This window comes from Theropithecus gelada, chromosome 11 (assembly GCF_003255815.1).
Source record: "Theropithecus gelada isolate Dixy chromosome 11, Tgel_1.0, whole genome shotgun sequence".
Lineage (NCBI taxonomy): Eukaryota > Metazoa > Chordata > Mammalia > Primates > Cercopithecidae > Theropithecus > Theropithecus gelada.
In genome coordinates, this window is record NC_037679.1 from 113,567,351 (window position 1) to 113,584,810 (window position 17,460).

A 17,460-nucleotide genomic window follows, 5' to 3' on the forward strand; every position below is an offset into this window, starting at 1 on the left:
GGGCTCACCAAACATTTAATGATTTAAAGGGCAATAGATTTGGTAAACTGGTGATCTGGTAATGAACTAGTGTCTCTACAGATAAGGGAGTAGTGATGTAAAAGGGAAGCACTAACTTGCATACGCTTTCATTAGAGCAGCTCCTTTTGATGAAATCCTTAGCCTCACCGTGTAGGAATAGAGATGGCTCCAAAAAAAGGAAAATGAAGGAACCAAAAATAGTGGTAATAATATTAGAAGTCTAGAAAGAAAATAAAAAATTTGCTCAGAGTTAAAGTAGTCCATGAAAATGAAAAGTTTTTGAGCTATAGAAAACATCTGAGAGGACTTAAGAACATTGAAACTTACATATATTGTAAGCTTAAAAACCTAGGAATGAGCGATGTGCACCCTTAAGTCACAGTGAGGAGGCAGAGGCACCTTAACTGAGGAAAAGTCACAAAGGTGGAATGTAATCTGAAGAATGATATTTTTCCTGGGGAAGGAAAGTGGAAGGAAGAGACATCCATAATGAGATAAGGTCTTCATTGGACACAATAGAAAGGAAGGGAGCTAGATGAGCAAATTCTCCGAAGTTCTATAACTGGGAAGGTTTTGATGGAGGCAGTACATGTTAAACAGAATCAATTCTGTTAGTAGTAAAAAACATTCAGTACTAACTGCAAATTTAAGTTACTTTGTTATCAAATTAACTTTTATAGAAAAGAATACAAATAATGAAACAATTGGGTAAAAGAAGGATGTGAGGTACTATACTGTTTGGTTTGCCTAATTAGCCTTATTTCATTAATTCTTTTGAGCCTTCTCCAGAAGAGGTCAGCAAAATCCTAGTTACCAATCAGTTGGCTTGCTGTGCTTGGTTGGCTTGCATTGTTTTTATGTATTATTTCATTGTAGAGGTATTTTGTTTTAACAGCTCTAGACCTGTGTTTGGGCTTTTTAATGTTGTTGCCAAGTGTAAAATCAGAGTATTGATTTGACTACAGACTTTTTTTTTTGTTTTTTAAAAAAACATATTTAAAAAAATAAAAAATAGAATCAGGGATTCATCATGTTGTCCAGACTGGCCTCAAACTCCTGGACTCAAGCAGTCCTCCTGCCTCAGCCTCCTAGAGTGCTAGGATCATAGGTGTGAGCCACTGCACCTGGCCTGACCACAGGTTTTTATATAGTGGAGACAGTGTTTTATTTTTGCTTAAAGCTCTGCTTTCACTCAGTCCTAATATGTTTTCAGGATGACATTATAACATTATTTTGTTTGGGTGGTTGGAACTTGATTTAAAAAAATTGAGATTGAGATCATTAAAACACTAAAGTTCTAATTTTCTTTATATGGAAATTTTAAGTGTTTGACATTATTGTTTTGCCTGATTTTATTTTATTTAAGCATTACCTTAATTTTCAGAATTTGGTAATGAAAGGAAAGTATTGCTTTTCTTATACTTTTTTAGGTCTTTTTGTTCAGATTGATGTTAATTTGCATAGATTCCTTAAGCTTAAACCTAGACTGATTGGCCTACCTTTCATTTAAAATAAAACCAGCTACAACAAAAAACTTCAGAAGATAACACGTGCCTTAAGTCGTAAATTAGAGACTTTTCCCTCTCATTAGTATTTTTTCTTTACTGTTTATTCATTTGAAAATATTTCAAAGACTTTCTTCTTTCTCTTCTGGGATGTTGTCTGCAGGCACTCAGAATGGTCCAGCCTTTGACATAATGTCGTAGGGTTTTTTACAATACAGCCTCTAACAAAACAAGGCTGTCCCGGACCCTTGGTAATAGAGTTGTTTACCTTTTTATTAAGAACGTTGGGAAAGCACCAAAATCTGCATGTGGCATGTGCCCAGACAGACATTGAGGGGTTCGTGCTGTAAGAGCTAAAGTTCTCCATGAGATTGTCCAAAACAAAGAACATGTCAGCAGGGCCTGTGGTGGTTCCATGTGTGCTAAATGTGTTCGTGACAGGATCAAGCATGCTTTCCTTATTGAGGAGCAGAAAATTGGTGTGTAAGTGTTGAAGGCACAAGCACAGAGTCAGCTAAATTAAAAAATGCAACTTTTTTGAGTAATAGAAATGAAAAGACTTAAAAAAATTTCATCCACTATGAATGCTTTTGATTGGCTGAGCTAAGCCACATACTTAGATAGTAAAACAAATGGCATTGTCATCCCCTTAATTAATAATAACATGGCTTTGGCTTGATTATTTAAAGCTTCTTTAATTATTTAAGCTCCTTTAGTTCACATGTGTTTCTGAAAATATATGATTAAAAGTGAAGTTGAGGCTAGGTGCTGTGACTCACACCTGTAATCTCAGCACTTGAGAGGGAGGCTGAGGTGGGCAGATCACCTGAGCTCAGGAGTTTGATACTAGCCTGGGCAAAATGGTGAAACCCTATCTCTGGAAAAAATAAAAAAGACATAGCTAGACCTAGTGGCCGTGTCTGTGGTTCTGGCTACTCAGAAGGCTGAGGCAGGAAGAACGCTCAAGCCTAGGAGACCGAGGTTGCAGTGAACCGAGATTATGTTACTGCACTGCCTGGGTGACAGAGTGAGACTTCATCTTGAAAAATAAAAGTGAAATTGAGACAAGGTTGTTGAAAAACCTTTTACTTTGATAATATCAGTACCATTGCTACTTTGTTTTTTTGAGACGGAGTCTAACTCACTTTGTTGCTTGGACTGGAGTGCAGTGGCATGATCTCAGCTCACTGCAGCTTCCGCTGCCCTGGTTTAAGCAATTCTCCTGCCTCAGCCTCCCGAGTAGCTGGGATTACTGACGTGCACCATGACGCCTGACTAATTTTTATATTTTTAGTGAAGGTAGGGTTTCACCGTGTTGGCCAGGCTGGTCACAGATTTCTAACCTCAAGTGTTCTGCCTACCTGTTACTTGTTTTTATTAGTGTGTGTGTAAACCCAATGTTAAATGACTGCATAGTATTCCATTATATTGCATTGCATTCTCCATTTATTGGAAATGTTTGGGTTAGTACCTAGGGTAGAAACTGAATTGTCTACCATATTCTACACTCCACACTTGGCGAGGGAAGGTAGGCACATAAAGCAATGACAATATGGTGTGATACATGCTAATGTAGAGTAAGCACTCAGCATTTTGAAGACATGGACTAGAGACTTTTCACCCATTATTGAAGTTGTCGGGGAGGGGCAACGCGGAAAAGGTGATAACGCATGTGTCCTAAAAAGGAGATGTGTAATTGTGTATGCGCATGGGCAAACACGGCATATGCCAGGCAAGAAAGTGTTGGGATTGTGGGAGTAAAAATTTGGTACAAATTTTATTCGACTTAACCGAGACCTATATTTGCCTAGGTCTAATTGCCTGAGTTAAAATGAGTAATCAAAAAATGAAGCATACATAACTTAAATATTTTTGCTGAATATATAAATGAATGTTCAGTAATTTGTTTTATATAGAGCCAAAGTCATACTTTGGAGTCTAGATACGTTAATTGGGGTTTCTGGTCACATTTCTTGAATAAACCACATTTAAACGTGTACGTAATCTAATGGTTTGCAGCTTTTATTTATTTAAAGCAGAGCCAGAACTTGTAGACAATTGAAAAGCTATTAGAGATACCCTAATGAGACATGTTACCGTTTTTGTTCTCAATTTTTACTGTAATTCTGCAGTACATTGCTTTTTAAGGAAGTGACTTTTTTTTTTTTTTTTTTTTTTTTTTTTTGAGACCGGGCCTCACTCTGTTGCTCAGCCTGGAGTGCATTGGCACAGTCACAGCTCCTGGGCAGGTGATCTTGTCACCTCAGCCTCTCAAGTAGCTGGGACCACAGGCAAGCACCGCCATACCTGGCTAATTTTTTGTATTGAGACAGAATCTCCCTATGTTGCCTAGGCTGGTCTAGAACTCCTGGGCTCAGGTGATCCTCCCACCTTGGCCTCCCAAAGTACTGGGATTGCAGGCGTGAGCCACTGAGGAAATGACCTGTAGTAAGCCTTCCAAAAGCTGTGAGCTCCGATTTTCATTTAAATAAGTGTGTAGTTTTAGTAGGGTGGGATTTGTTTTGTTTTACTGTTGTGTGCCCAGCACTCTAAAACGATATGTGAATATGATAACTGTTCTTTTGTAAGACATTAATGCTGCTGGTGCACAGAAAGCCCCAGAGAGTTGGTTGTTTAAGTTAGAGATCAGGACAATATTTCTATTATATGTTCCATAGTTTGGGAAACTGTTCTAAATATAATGCTAAAGGAGTTCAAGGCAGAAAACCATGAAATAGCTGAGGCCTAGAGAGGCCAGATCCTGAAGAGTTTTCTGCACCATACTAAGAGTTACCCTTTCCTAAGTGCTAGGGGGAACTGTTGAAGAGTTTGTCGGGAAAGTGATACTACCGAATTTGTCCTTTGGATAAAGCCTTCTGCGTACTGAGTGGAAAGTAGCTTTGATGACCTGAGGAGGTCCAGAAAAATGGAGACCTGAACTTGGGTTATGGCAACTTGGATGGAGAGAATAGGTATTAATGAGTACAGTTCCTAGATCTTAGTGTTGGAATATTTGCTGTCCCCTTTTTGGGCCTGTAGTGCTCAGAGGTGTTCACTGTAACACAAACATCCTTGGCCACAGAGCTTTTACTGAATCTAGGTTTATTTTTTTTTTAGGATAGATTTCCAAACATTTAATTAATTCATTTTATAATAAACACTACTATAGGTGGTATGACACAAAGGTTCATGGGGTAAGAAATATTCCTATGTCATTGAGTTTTCAGTCTTGTGGGAAAGACAGAGGTTTGAGTGCTACAAAGCAGGGAAGAACTACAAAGCAGACAGGATATAGTGGTGGTACTGTCTCTTCCAGGGTATGAACACTTAAGTTCTTGATTAGAGGTAAAAGTTTTTTTGTTTCGTTTTTTTTTTTTGAGATGGAGTCTTGCTCTATCGCCCAGGCTGGAGTGCAGTGGTGTGATCTTGGCTCACTATAGCTTCCACCTCCTGGGTTCAAGTGATTCTCCTGCTTCAGTCTGCTGAGTAGCTGGGACTACAGACACCCGCCACCACACCCCAGCTAATTTTTGTGTTTTTAGTAGAGACAGGGTTTCACCATATTGACCAGGCTGGTCTCAAACTCCTGACCTTGTGATCCACCTGCCTTGGCCTCCCAAAGTGCTGGGATTACAGGCGTGAGCCACCGCACCTGGCCCCAAAAGTATTTTTTAACAATACATGAAAAATGTTTTACACATTGTTTTTATGATTTCTTTTCATGTCATTATCAGGTAATAGCTAAGAGAAAAGAAGATTCTGGGAAGATCAAACTTTTGCTTCATTGGATGCCTGAAGACATGTGAGTATTTGAAATACTATGCGTAAGTAATAAGTTCATGTTTTAGTTTTGTTAAAATCTTATGCACAAAAATTATTTGTTAAATTCAAATAAAAAGAAATTACATTGTACAACGTTTTGAGGTTGTCAGGATTGAAGAGATAATCTGAAAGGTCTTAGACTATCTGGCTTATGTATATTACGCTTCAAAACTTAAGCCTTTTTTATTTTTATTTTTAGTTTTATTTATTTATTTTTTGCTGGAGGCAGTGGCTCAAACGCCTGTAATCCCAACACTTTGGGATTATAGCACTTTGGGATCAGAAAGTTGGGAGGCTGGGAGAGGCCGGGAGAGGCCGCCAGTTTGAGACCAGCCTGGCCAACATGGTGAAACCCCGTCTCTACTAAAAATACAAAAATTAGCTGAGTTGAGTGTGGTGGTGCGCACCCATAATCCCAGCTGCTCGGGAGGCTGAGGCACGAATCACTTGGCAAAGGTTGCAGTGAGCCAAGATCATGCCACTGCACTCTAGCCTGGGCAACAGAGCCAGACTCCGTCTCAAAAACAAAAACAACAAAACAAAAATCTTAAGCTTTTTAAATCTTGTGTGGTGTTTTTTTGTTTGTTTGTTTTTTTGAGACAGGGTCTCAACCTGGGCATCAGTGAGACTCTGTCTCAAAAATGAAAAAGTATAGAAATTTTAAATCATTTTTAGCATTTTTAGTGACCTCCAAACAGTATGCAAGCAGCCATAGCTGTGCCTTTGTTTGAATCTTTTATTTAAAAAATTTGTAAATGTTCTCTAGTGCATAGTGAATGGTATTTTATAGAAAAAGCAATTGACTAATTTTCTAGCAGTGATTACATTTTTCTTTAAGCTTTTGTGCCCATTTAGAGCACTTCTGACCTAGATGTTCCTTAGTTCAGATATTTCATGTAATTTTCTTTTTTTATTAAAATTTTCTTTTTATTAAAATTTTCTTTTTATAAAAGGAAATGAGGATATGTTATAGAAATATTGGACAAAATTTATAAGCATCAAGAATATAATAAATTTCGTTGAAAGAGATTTTATTATGTATGCCTAATTCACATATGTGGCCAATGGCTGGGCACAGTGGTTTATGCTGGTAATCCCAGTGCTTTGTGAGGCTGAGGCAGAAGGATTGCTTTTAAGGCAGGCGTTTGAGATCAGCCTGGGCAGCATAGTGAATCCTTGTCTCTACAGGAAAACAAAAAACAAAAAAATTAGCTGGTTGTGATGGTGTCACCTGTAGTCCCAGATACTCAGGAGACTGAGGTGGGAAGATCAATTGAGCCCAGGAGGTTGAAGCTGCAGTGAGCCATGATTGCACCACTGCAACTCAAGCTTGAGGGACAGAGTGAGACCCTGTTCAAAAAAATCAAGTACAAATGTGTATATTCCTAATGTTCTGGAAATGGATTAATCCAAATATCAAAATACATTCATTTGAATTTTATTGTAGAGTTGAATTTCTTTGAATTCAGTGTTAATGGCCACATGCATTTTTTTTTTTTTAATGGAGTTTAATCTTATAGGGGTTTTATTTATTTTGTTTAATGGACTTTAATCTTACAGGTTTTTTGTTTTGTTTTGTTTTTAAGAAACAGTCTTGCTCTGCCGCCCACGCTGCAGTGCAGTGGTGCACTCTCGGCTCACTGCAACCTCTGCCTCCTGGGTTCAAGTGATTCATGTGCCACCATGCCCAGCTAATTTTTGTATTTTTAGTACAGATGGGGTTTCACTATGTTGGCCAGTGTGGTCTTGAATTCCTGGGCTTAAGTTATCTTCCCCCCTTGGCCTCCCAAAGTGCTGGAATTAGAGGAATGAGCCACTGCACTGGGCCCTTTTATTTCTCTATTAGTAAAGAAACTTGCTGTCAGATTTCCAACAAGTCAAAATCAAGTATGAATTTCACTAATTGAGTTAAAAGCTAGCCAGTGTGTTCTGACAGATTTCTAATTTGATAAGATGTTGCCACTGAAAATGTTTAATTTATTCCTGAATTCATGTTTAAAATTTAACACTGCCATTTCTTATGTGGAACTCCACGTCCTACTATTAAGATTGATAGCTGAACTTCCCTGGCTTCTGGGAAACTTGTTCACTTAACGTGGACTGAGCAGAGTAGCAGAAAATGCCAGAATGTGAAGGCACATGAAGTGTAAATCTAAAATTAATGTTATTTTATTATTGACTTGTTTTTTAATTCATAGTCTGCCTGATGTGTGGGTGAATGAAAGTGAACGACATCAGTTAAAAACTAAAGTAGTTCATTTATCAAAGCTACCCAAAGATACTGCCTTGCTTTTGGACCCAAACATATACAGGTAATTTAATGCTTGCCTTTATGTTTTACTTTTTGATTTATAATTTTCTCTCCCCAAATTTTGGATAAATTAGGACTTAGTTTTAAGTGCTGAATTTTGATACCAAGTATATCTCATTACTTCCTGGCTTGTTTTTTGTATGTGGACTCACAAAGAGTTAAAAATTGTGGAATCCAGGAAAACAGTATTTTGCTAATAAAGTTTATATGCTTAATCCCAGATTTATCTTAAGTATGTTAGATTGTAATATACTTAGTAATTTGAAAGTAAGTGCCCTTTAACAAAGTAATTCTTTTTGTAATAACAGACTTTTGTGGACCTAAGAATATGTTGCATGAGTCTGAAACACCAAAATTGTTTGATTTTTTTTTTAACTTACCCTTTCTCCAAACTTTCCAAAAGAGCAATTCAAATATTACTTGTTTTTTAAGACATAGCTTAGAGTGTTCACATTTCTAGTAATTTTATGTTTTGAGCTTTTTTTAGTGTGCTGTGCTTATGAAGGTATGTGGGGGAAGGAGAAGAGACCAACATTTCTCTTCTATGCGCTGAGTCACTTTGCTAGGTGCTTTGCATATCCGTCATCCTCACGGCTGCTCTGTGAAGTAGGTTTTACTGTCTCTGCTTTACAGATTGGAAAACTGAGGCAAGAGGTTAAATAGTTAATCCGCCCAAGTTTCCACAGAATGTGGTTGAACTCCATAGTGCCTCTATCCAAATGATGTACACGAGAGTGATTAAAAAAGTGGTGGAAATGCTTAAAACCAGCTTTTAAAAGGCACTCTTACGGAAAGGACTTTATATCTTTTTTCAATGAAACTTTGTAAATTTTAGCTATCATAAAGATAGCTAATTTTACATTAATTAAATACTTTGAAGGACATATTCATTCCACGATGCACCGTTTTGGGGTGCTATTCACCTGGAGATTTCCTGTAATTTGGGACATTATTCTGTGAGTAAAATTCTAACATAATGGGCATTGCCATCTAGAAGCATAGTTTTCCCTATTACAAAAGAGGTGGTTTTTTTTGGCTGTTCCCAGTGGCTCATGCCTATAATCACAGCATTTTGGGAGGCTGAGGTGGGCAGTTCGCTGAAGTCTTAGACCAGCCTGAGCAACATAGTGAGACCCTGTCTCTACAAAAAATACACAAATTAGTCAGGCATGGTGGCACATGCCTGTGGTCCCAGCTACTCAGGAGGCTGAGGTAGGAGGATTGTTTGAGCTGGGAGTTCGAGGCTGCAGTAAGCCAAGATTGCACCACTGTACTCCAGCGTGGCTAACAGAGTGAGACCCTGTTTCAAAAAAATTTTTTTCTTCTCAAACATCTTTTGGTGAAAGTGCTAATTAATACAATAAAACTTGTTCTTTGTGGAATGAACTAGATCATCAAGGAGAAGATTGAGAGTAATCTACTACCAAAAATTTGGGAAGGTTGCAAGTTATCTCTCTCTTTATAAAGAAAAATAATTGAGTGTTCTTGATTTACTTGTACCTAATTTAGAGTTATTTAAGTTTACTCTTTGGAGAGATGAATTAAAATTAGCATCCTAAAAGAGTGATATTTTGGGAGAGCCACTCTGCCTTTTAGAACTAGTTGTAAACCTCTCTTAGAGATCTTAAATTAAGATTAATCTGGTTTTCTGCCTGCATCCTGTTTCCTTCTTTCCAACAGTTTTGCTTTCTCACCACATCAGCTTGTTTTTTTTCTGTTTCTGTGCTATATAGGAAGCAATTTAGATATTTTAATGAAAGTGACTTAAAATTTAAGCTTAGAACTAATGTTCTGAAGTGCATAGGAACAGTGTTGCATATTCTCAAATTTATATGTGTGATTCCACAATTCTTGCTGATTTTATTCTTTGAAATGAGGATGTTCTTAAGATATATTAGGTGCTTCTGTGGATTTGATTTTCCCTACCTGTGTCAAAAATGCCATCTTGGCCTGGTGAGGTGGCTCACGCCCGTAATCCCAGCACTTTGGGAGGCCGAGGTGGGTGGATCACTTGAGGCCAGGAGTTCGAGACCAGCCTGGCCAACATGATGAAACCCTGTTTCAACTAAAAATGCAAAAATCAGTCGGATGTAGTGGTGCACGCCTGTAATCTCAGCTAGTTGGAAGGCTGAGGCATGAGAATCACTTGAACCCAGGAGGAGGAGGTTGCAGTGAGCCGAGATCACGTCCTACACTCCAGCCTTGGCTACAGAGCAAGACTCTGTCCAAAAGAAAAAAAAAAAAAAAAAAAAAGGCCATCTTGAAACTTATTGGCCGGGCACGGTGACTCAAGCCTGTAATCCCAGCACTTTGGGAGGCTGAGACGGGCAGATCACGAGGTCAGGAGATCGAGACCATCCTGGCTAACCCGGTGAAACCCCGTCTCTACTAAAAAAAAAAAATACAAAAAACTAGCCGGGTGAGGTGGCGGGTGCCTGTAGTCCCAGCTACTCGGGAGGCTGAGGCAGGAGAATGGCATAAACCCGGGAGGCGGAGCTTGCAGTGAGCTGAGATCCGGCCACTGCACTCCAGCCTGGGCGACAGAGCGAGACTCCGTTCCCCCCCAAAAAAACAATTTTGACTCTAAACCTCTGTGCTTTCACTATTCTGGAAATCAGAATTGAGTGTACTGTAGAGTGGTATAGAGTCATAGAAGCCCCTACATTTGTCCTAGTATAGCAGTCTTTTCTTAAATTGCTGGATTTTGACTGGGAAAACTTGTGAAATTAATTAAAAGAAGAAAAACAATTATTCTTACTTGTTTTTAGGAGAAATAACTTCCTGCTTGTGCATATGTCATAATGAAAGTATGGCAAACCTTCTGCAAAATAAACATATTCCTTCAACATGAGACTGAAAGGAATATACAGTTGGCCCTCTGTATCCGCAACTTCCACATCCATGGATTCAACCAACTGTGTATCAAAGCTGTTTAGGGGGAAAAGATAGCAATACAACAATAAAAAATAATACAAATAAGACCAATATAGTGTAACAATGATTTACATAGCATTTACCTTATATTAAATATTATAAGTAATCTAGAGATGATTTAAAGCATACAGAAGGATGTATGTAGGTTATTTGCAAATCCTGCTATTTCCTTGGATTTTGGAATCTGCGGGAGATTCTGGGGATCCCCTACTCCCACTGTGCATGCTGAGAGACAACTGTATTTATTTGGGATTTAAGCATTGGGGTTTGTTGTTGTTTTTGAGACCACTTCTCTCTATGTTCCCAGGCTCATCTTGAACTCCTGGGCTCAAGCAGTCTTTCTGCCTTGGCTTCCCAAAGTGCTGGGAGAATTACAGGCATGAGCCTCTGGGACCCAGCCAAGCATCAGTTTTAAAGTATTAATTGGCTAAAATATATGTATTACACATGGAATTCTGTCTTAGAAATGCACTAGCAGGCTAAATTTAAAACTTTTATTAAAAACAACTGTATTACGTAACTAAGTATAGCTCCATATGTGTAAATGTTTTGGAAATACATTTTTATTATAATCTATGGTCATCACATTGCCTGTATCTTAATATTTTCAATGTCTCTTGAAGCACTCAAATGTGTTTGATTCAGTTGAATAAAAGAATTTCTTTTTCTCTTTTTCTAGAACAATGCCGCAGAAGAGGTTGAAGAGGTAAAAAATAAATAAATACATAAAAAGCAAACAAGCGGGGACACCTGCAGTCTTAGTCACTGACAATGGGTTTAGGAAAAGTTGCACATTAGAGTCAACCCCTTCCTTTTTTTTTTTTTTTTTTTTTAATCCAGTATTTAGGATAATATTTATGCTTAGTGTAAACATTCTGTGAATGAAGTAGACTCTTCGGTGGAATATATTAATATATTACTGTATATCCACGTTTTCATGGAATGGTACTGTGGGAGACTGAGCAAACACTCTTTTGGCAACTTAGTAGAACAGCTTCTTAAAGGCTTTGCATGCTTGCTGCTTTAAGCTGCTTTTTTTTTTTTTTCTTCCCTTTAGTGATTTCAGTAGTTTATATTGGAAAGAAAAACAATTACAACATGTGCCCTTACAAATACCAAAAGCACTGTAAGGATATTTGTCTTGACAGTGTTTATTGATTTGAAGTCATATTAGGAAATATTTAGACAATGAAAATTATCAAGAGATAATTTACCTTTCAATTATGATAAATAGATGTGATTGGTTGCCATTTGTGTTCTTTTGCAGAACTCTGATAAGAAAAGTGTTCAATTTGTATTTAAGCAAACAGTGAACGACGTTTGCAATCAACTAAAAATTCGTCTATCGAATTAGGGCTGAAAATTACTGTTAAAGAGTGTTGCAGTATGTCTGGTGGCTCCCTTTTCAGGACTAGGGCTTTCTCATGGAGTACAGTATGTTAATATTTACCTATATAACTAATCTGTTAACGGTTTTTGAAAAACCTTTCAAATTATTTGAATAATCTTCATATTTTCATTTAACCTATATGACTCTAATTTTTTTTCTGAGGAAATCATTTGGTTTTTGAGTTGTTTTTTCTTAATGTAAGAAAAATTGTATTTTTTTTACAAGTATCTTCAAACTGAATCTTTTATGCACCAAAGTTGGTTTTGAAAAGGAAAATAAAATCACTTTCTTGCTTGGTAAGCAAGAAGCCATATCGATTTTTTTTAACTTACAGAAATGGAAATATGTGTAACTTGTTAGTATTGTATTAAACAAATGTTGCATAGAGATAATAGAACATTGCTTGTAAATAATTCAGCAGATTTGTAATATATTTTTATATTTTGAAATGTACTGTAGATGTTTTTCTAGAGGCATGAAAGTTAAATGTATATATTATGGTAGAAATAATATTGAAGGATATTGTAATTCACTAGTGCTGCCAGAGGAATTGTTAATAAAAGCACCTTCTTTAACAATAAATGTCTTTCACAGACTTAAGGGACTATGTACTACTGTTAATATCTATAAGAACAAAACACATTGAACATCCTTCCAGAAAGTCTTTGAGGGAGGACCTATACCCATAATAGAATTATGGCACTCTTTTCTGATAGTGATCAAGAAATCAATTACTTCCTTACTGTTGGAAGGACATTGTAAAGTATGTGGTTATATGCAGTGAAACTGCAGAAAATACTCCTGATTGAGGAGTTTTCACTTTACTACAGTGATATAAAAACCAGCAGTTTTTACACTAAATTTTTTAAAGAAATATAGACAAAAATATAGAATTAAACCTTTGGTTCCAAAATGGGAAAGGTTCCATGATGCATAAATCATTTCTCATTTGCTTTAAAAAAAATTAAAAATGTAAAAATTATGAGAGACTTTATTCGTTAACAATGGGGTAAAGAGCTATATACATGAAATGAGTCTTATAAAATTAAGTGAAGTGCAAATAAAAGCACTGCTACTATAAGACATTCTGGAATGGTTGTTTAATAAGGGTATTATCCATTTGATCTATAGCAATGTGATTTTATTTTTAAAAAGAAAAGCAGTGTGTTTTCTTTTTTTGTTGTTTTCTTTTGCTTAAGCACTTCATCAATTGCTTTCTTCTGTATCTGCGAAGTAATCTGCAATCTCTGTTGTTCTTTTTAAAATTTGATTTGTTATAAAATTGCCAAATAGAAGTGTTTCAGATACATAGTTTGTACCTGTATTTTTATTTTATTGCCTCATGTTCTTGTAAGTCATTCTTAATTGACCAATGATTGTAGACCTTGCTTGAGTATTTTTTCTAATAAAACAAAGCAAATCACATTTAGCTTCAAATTGTAACAATTCAATTAAATTTTCAAATTACACCTGAAAAGATACATCTGATATTTTCTATGTAGAGCACAGTAAATAAGTTTTTTCGTTGTGTAGAAATAATTAGATGTGAAAACCAGATTTCGTGATCGTTGATTAACTTCTGAGTACTCAATCAATCATAATCCTTTTGCTGCTTATCTGATGTTGGTTTGATACTGTTGATTAACACACCAAAAAGAATATGGAATTGAAATGAGCTAGCTTTATAACTTGTATGTATACATATATACACATAGCATCCAGTTATGACTGGGTAATAAGTGTGAAAATTTTAATTTGTGGTTTTCATTTATTAATGTCTACCCATCTGTATTGTTGCTCCTACCTTCAAATATGACATACTTGTAATATGACACCTGAAATAAGTCTGTTGTTCAGAATTTATGTATTGTTCAGCATCAAGCAAACTGCAGCTCACAAGCATACCCATTTATATGTTGTCTGTGCCTGCTTTCTCCTGCAGTGGCAGAATTGAGTGGTGAGACCTTAGGTCCTGCAAGCCCCCAATTTTTACTACAGGTTGGCAATCCCTAATCCAAAAATCTGAAATAAAAAATGCTCCAAAGTCCAAAACTGAGTGCTGACATCATGCCACAAGTGGAAAATTCCACGCCTGACCTCATGTGACTGGTCATAGTCAAAACAATTAAGACTTTGTTTCATGCACAAAATTATTAAAACTGTTGTGTAAAATTACCTTCAGTCTCTGTATATAAGGTGTATGTGAGATATAAATGAACTTTATGTTTAGTCTTGGATCTCATTTCTGAGTCTCATGTATATGCAGATACTAAAAAATCTGAAAAAATCAAAAATCTGAAATACTTCTGGTCCCACGCATTTCGGATAAGGGATACTCAGCCTGTCTCTGGTCCTTTAAGAAAAAGTTTTTGGTTCCTTTGTCTAGTTGACAAAAAGTTTGGAAACATAAACTTAGACCACACAACTTGCATTTTAATATGATAATGTTGATCTTGGTAATAAGCCAGTACATTAAATTTTAGTGAAAGCTGTTTCATGTATTTTACAGTAAATATCGCCATATTAGGTACCTACAACAAATGGTGGTTTTTGGAAACTTTTACGTTGGGTTTTTTAAGTTATTAGTAGTCCATCATTTCATCATTTGTGTTTCTGTGTTTATTTTACTAAGAACTAAGTAAGATTTTGTACATCAGATTGTGTTGGAACCATAAGGCACATCTGCTTTATCTAGAAGAATCTTAAGGTGAAAAATAGTGTAAAATTTAAAAATTTTTATATTTCTAATAAACTTTTTATATATAAATGTTACCTAAAGTGGACACATGTTACTTGTGAATTTCACGTAAGATGGACAGTAATTATCTCTCAATGAATATTTTAAGATTTGTTTTACTAATTGAAAACATTAATATGTCAGTAAATCTTTGGCCTTAATGCTTTTCTCCCCTTTTACACATTAATAAAATGTTTTAAATATGGTATTACTCTTAAAAAGGTAGAAATTGCCAGTTGTTTAAAGCATTTTTATTTTTTCTTTGAATTCTTAATTCATGATGAACAGATGTTGGATTATTCAAATATAAAAATGGGAAAATATGTATTAAGAATACTTGATGGAGGGTTTTCTCTTTAGTCACAACTTAAAAAAAAGAAAACTTTAATACCTCTGCATAAGTTCTCTAAAAGAACTTAACTTCTTAGTTTATATGAAAACTGATATGTATGTCTGTTTAACAAAGCCTGTTGGGTACAGGTCTATAAGGAGATACTTCATTTCTAAAAAAGGAGTTAAATCGTGTCATTTGAAAAATTTTTTTTGAGATAAGTGGACATTTTGGGAATTTTGGTTAAAACATATTTATTCTAAAAAATAATAGGATATGTATTCATAAAAGGGAAGAAATTGTTAGAAAATTTCCTGTGTACGTGGTTTGTTTTAAGAATCTTGGGACCTGGTGTAGGACATTTAGCAGTTCTAACACTGCAGTTTTAATATATTTGCTGTTTTTTTTTTTTTTAAAGATTAGAATATGTTTAAAATTTAATGGTTATGAGGCTCTGTAGCCTTAAAATGTATTATAGTAGTAAAATGTGTTCTTATTTTTATCTTAAAAAACCTAAATATTTACATTGCATAATTTATTGATTCAAGTTTGCGTGGTCTCACACATGGTTCTGTTAATCTAAAAATTAAAAAGGATTTGTAAGCAGGTTAGAGCAGGAATTGCAACCCAGGTGTTTTTTTTCTAGGTCAGAATTCTTTTCACTGTACCACACTGCTGCTCTCAGTGTGAGAACGTGAATGTACATTGTGATACCACTGTGAAGTTGTGTCCGGTGTTTCTGCCACAGCCAGTCCCTAGCATGATCATTCGTGGCACAAAATAGTCTGTAAAATTTGTTGAATGAGTATTATAGGTGAGTAATTTTTATAGTAGAATACTTTGGAGAATTAATAGTGATAAAACAGTAGTAGGGTTGAAGTGACCTGGCTTAAGCCACATCCTGTGATAATATTAGATATGTTTTCACAAGAACCTTATATACTGGATATAGTGGCTCATGCCTGTAATTCCAGCTACTTGGGAGGGTAAGAAGGGAGGATTGCTTGAGGCCAGGAGTGCCACGCTACCATGAGCTATGATCAGAGCACTGCACTCCAGTCTGTGTGACACAGCGAGACCCCACCTCTTTATTTTTTGCTAGGGAGTCTTGCTCTGTTGCTGAGACTGGAGTGCAGTGGTATGATCTCAGCTCACTGCAACCTCTGCTTCCGGGTTCAAGTGGTTCTTGTGGCTCAGCCTCCCAAGTAGCTGGGACTACAGGTGCATGCCACCATGCCCGGATACTTTTTGTATTTTTTAGTAGAGACGCGGTTTTGCCATGTTGGCCAGGCTGGGCTTGAACTCCTTACTGCAGGTGACTCTCCCACCTCTGCCTCCCAAAGTGCTAGGATTACAGGCATGAGCCACTGTGCTTGGCCCCTGCCTCTTTAAACAACAACAAAAATCCTTATAAAAGGAACTATGCTTCAGTTTGTTTAAACATTCTTAGTGTAAAGGGTTATTGATGTTATGTTTTTATATACTTGGATGTAATATTTTGGCTTATTTGATTTTATTTAAAAATGTTTCTTTTTGTCAGAGTCATGTTTTATGATATAAATAACTTTTTTTTTTTTTTTTTGGAGACAGATTCTTATTCTGTTGCCCAGGCTGTAGTGCAGTGGTGGAATTGTAGCTCAGTGCAGCTTCAAACACCTTGGGCTCAAGTGACCCTGTCGCCTTGGCCTCCCAAGCAGCTAGGCCTCCAGGCATGCGCCACGACACTGGCTTTTTTAATGTATTGCCCAGGCTGGTCTTCAACTCCTGGTATTACAGATGTGAGCCACTGCACCTGGCCCAACATTTTTTTTAAACACTATTTTGAAGGAGCTACCCAGTATTTGGTTTCTTGTTTTTTGAGATGGAGTTTCTGTTACTCAGGCTGGGGTGCAGTGGCGTGATCTCTGCTCACTGCAGCCTCCGCCTCCCAGATACAAGCGATTCTCTTGCCTCAGTCTCAAGCGATTGCCCGGCTAATTTTTGTCTTTTAGTAGAGACAGGGTTTCACCATGTTTGCCAGGTTAGTCTCGAACTCCTGACCTTGTGATCCATCCATCTCGGCCTCCCAAAGTGCTGGGATTACAGGCATGAGCCACCACGTCTGGCCAGTTTCTTTCTTTCTCTTCTTTTTCTTTCTTTCTTTCCTTCCCTCCCTTCCTCTTTTCTTTCTTTCCTTTCTTTTCTCTTTTTTCTTTCTCTCTCTTTCTTTCTTTTTCTTTCTCCCCCCATGGTTTTTTTTTTTTTTTTTTTTTGGACAGAATCTCACTCTTTTGACCAGGCTGGAGTGCAGTAGCACAATCTTGGCTCACTGCAACCTCTGCTTCCCAGGTTCAAGCAATTCTGCCTCCACCTCCGAGTAGCTTGGAGTACAGGCACGTGCTGCCATGCCAGGCTAATTTTTGTATTTTT

General features: G+C 36.8%; 1 protein-coding gene and 1 pseudogene across 2 annotated transcripts in view; both read left to right on the forward strand.

Moving 5' to 3' along the window:
- AEBP2 (AE binding protein 2) overlaps positions 1 to 14,220 on the forward strand; it is an 83,671-nt gene extending 69,451 nt beyond the window's left edge. The window contains exons 6-9 of one of the 2 annotated variants that reach the window (XM_025402956.1): positions 5,261 to 5,328; positions 7,547 to 7,660; positions 11,273 to 11,299; positions 11,861 to 14,220. In XM_025402956.1, the coding sequence (XP_025258741.1) occupies positions 5,261 to 5,328; positions 7,547 to 7,660; positions 11,273 to 11,299; positions 11,861 to 11,906 (255 nt within the window). In that variant the 3' untranslated portion in view covers positions 11,907 to 14,220. The remainder of the gene's footprint in view (positions 1 to 5,260; positions 5,329 to 7,546; positions 7,661 to 11,272; positions 11,300 to 11,860) is intronic. The other variant, XM_025402957.1, reaches the window with a different exon arrangement.
- LOC112634188 lies at positions 1,699 to 2,049 on the forward strand (annotated as a pseudogene).
- Positions 14,221 to 17,460: the final 3,240 nt, after the last annotated feature.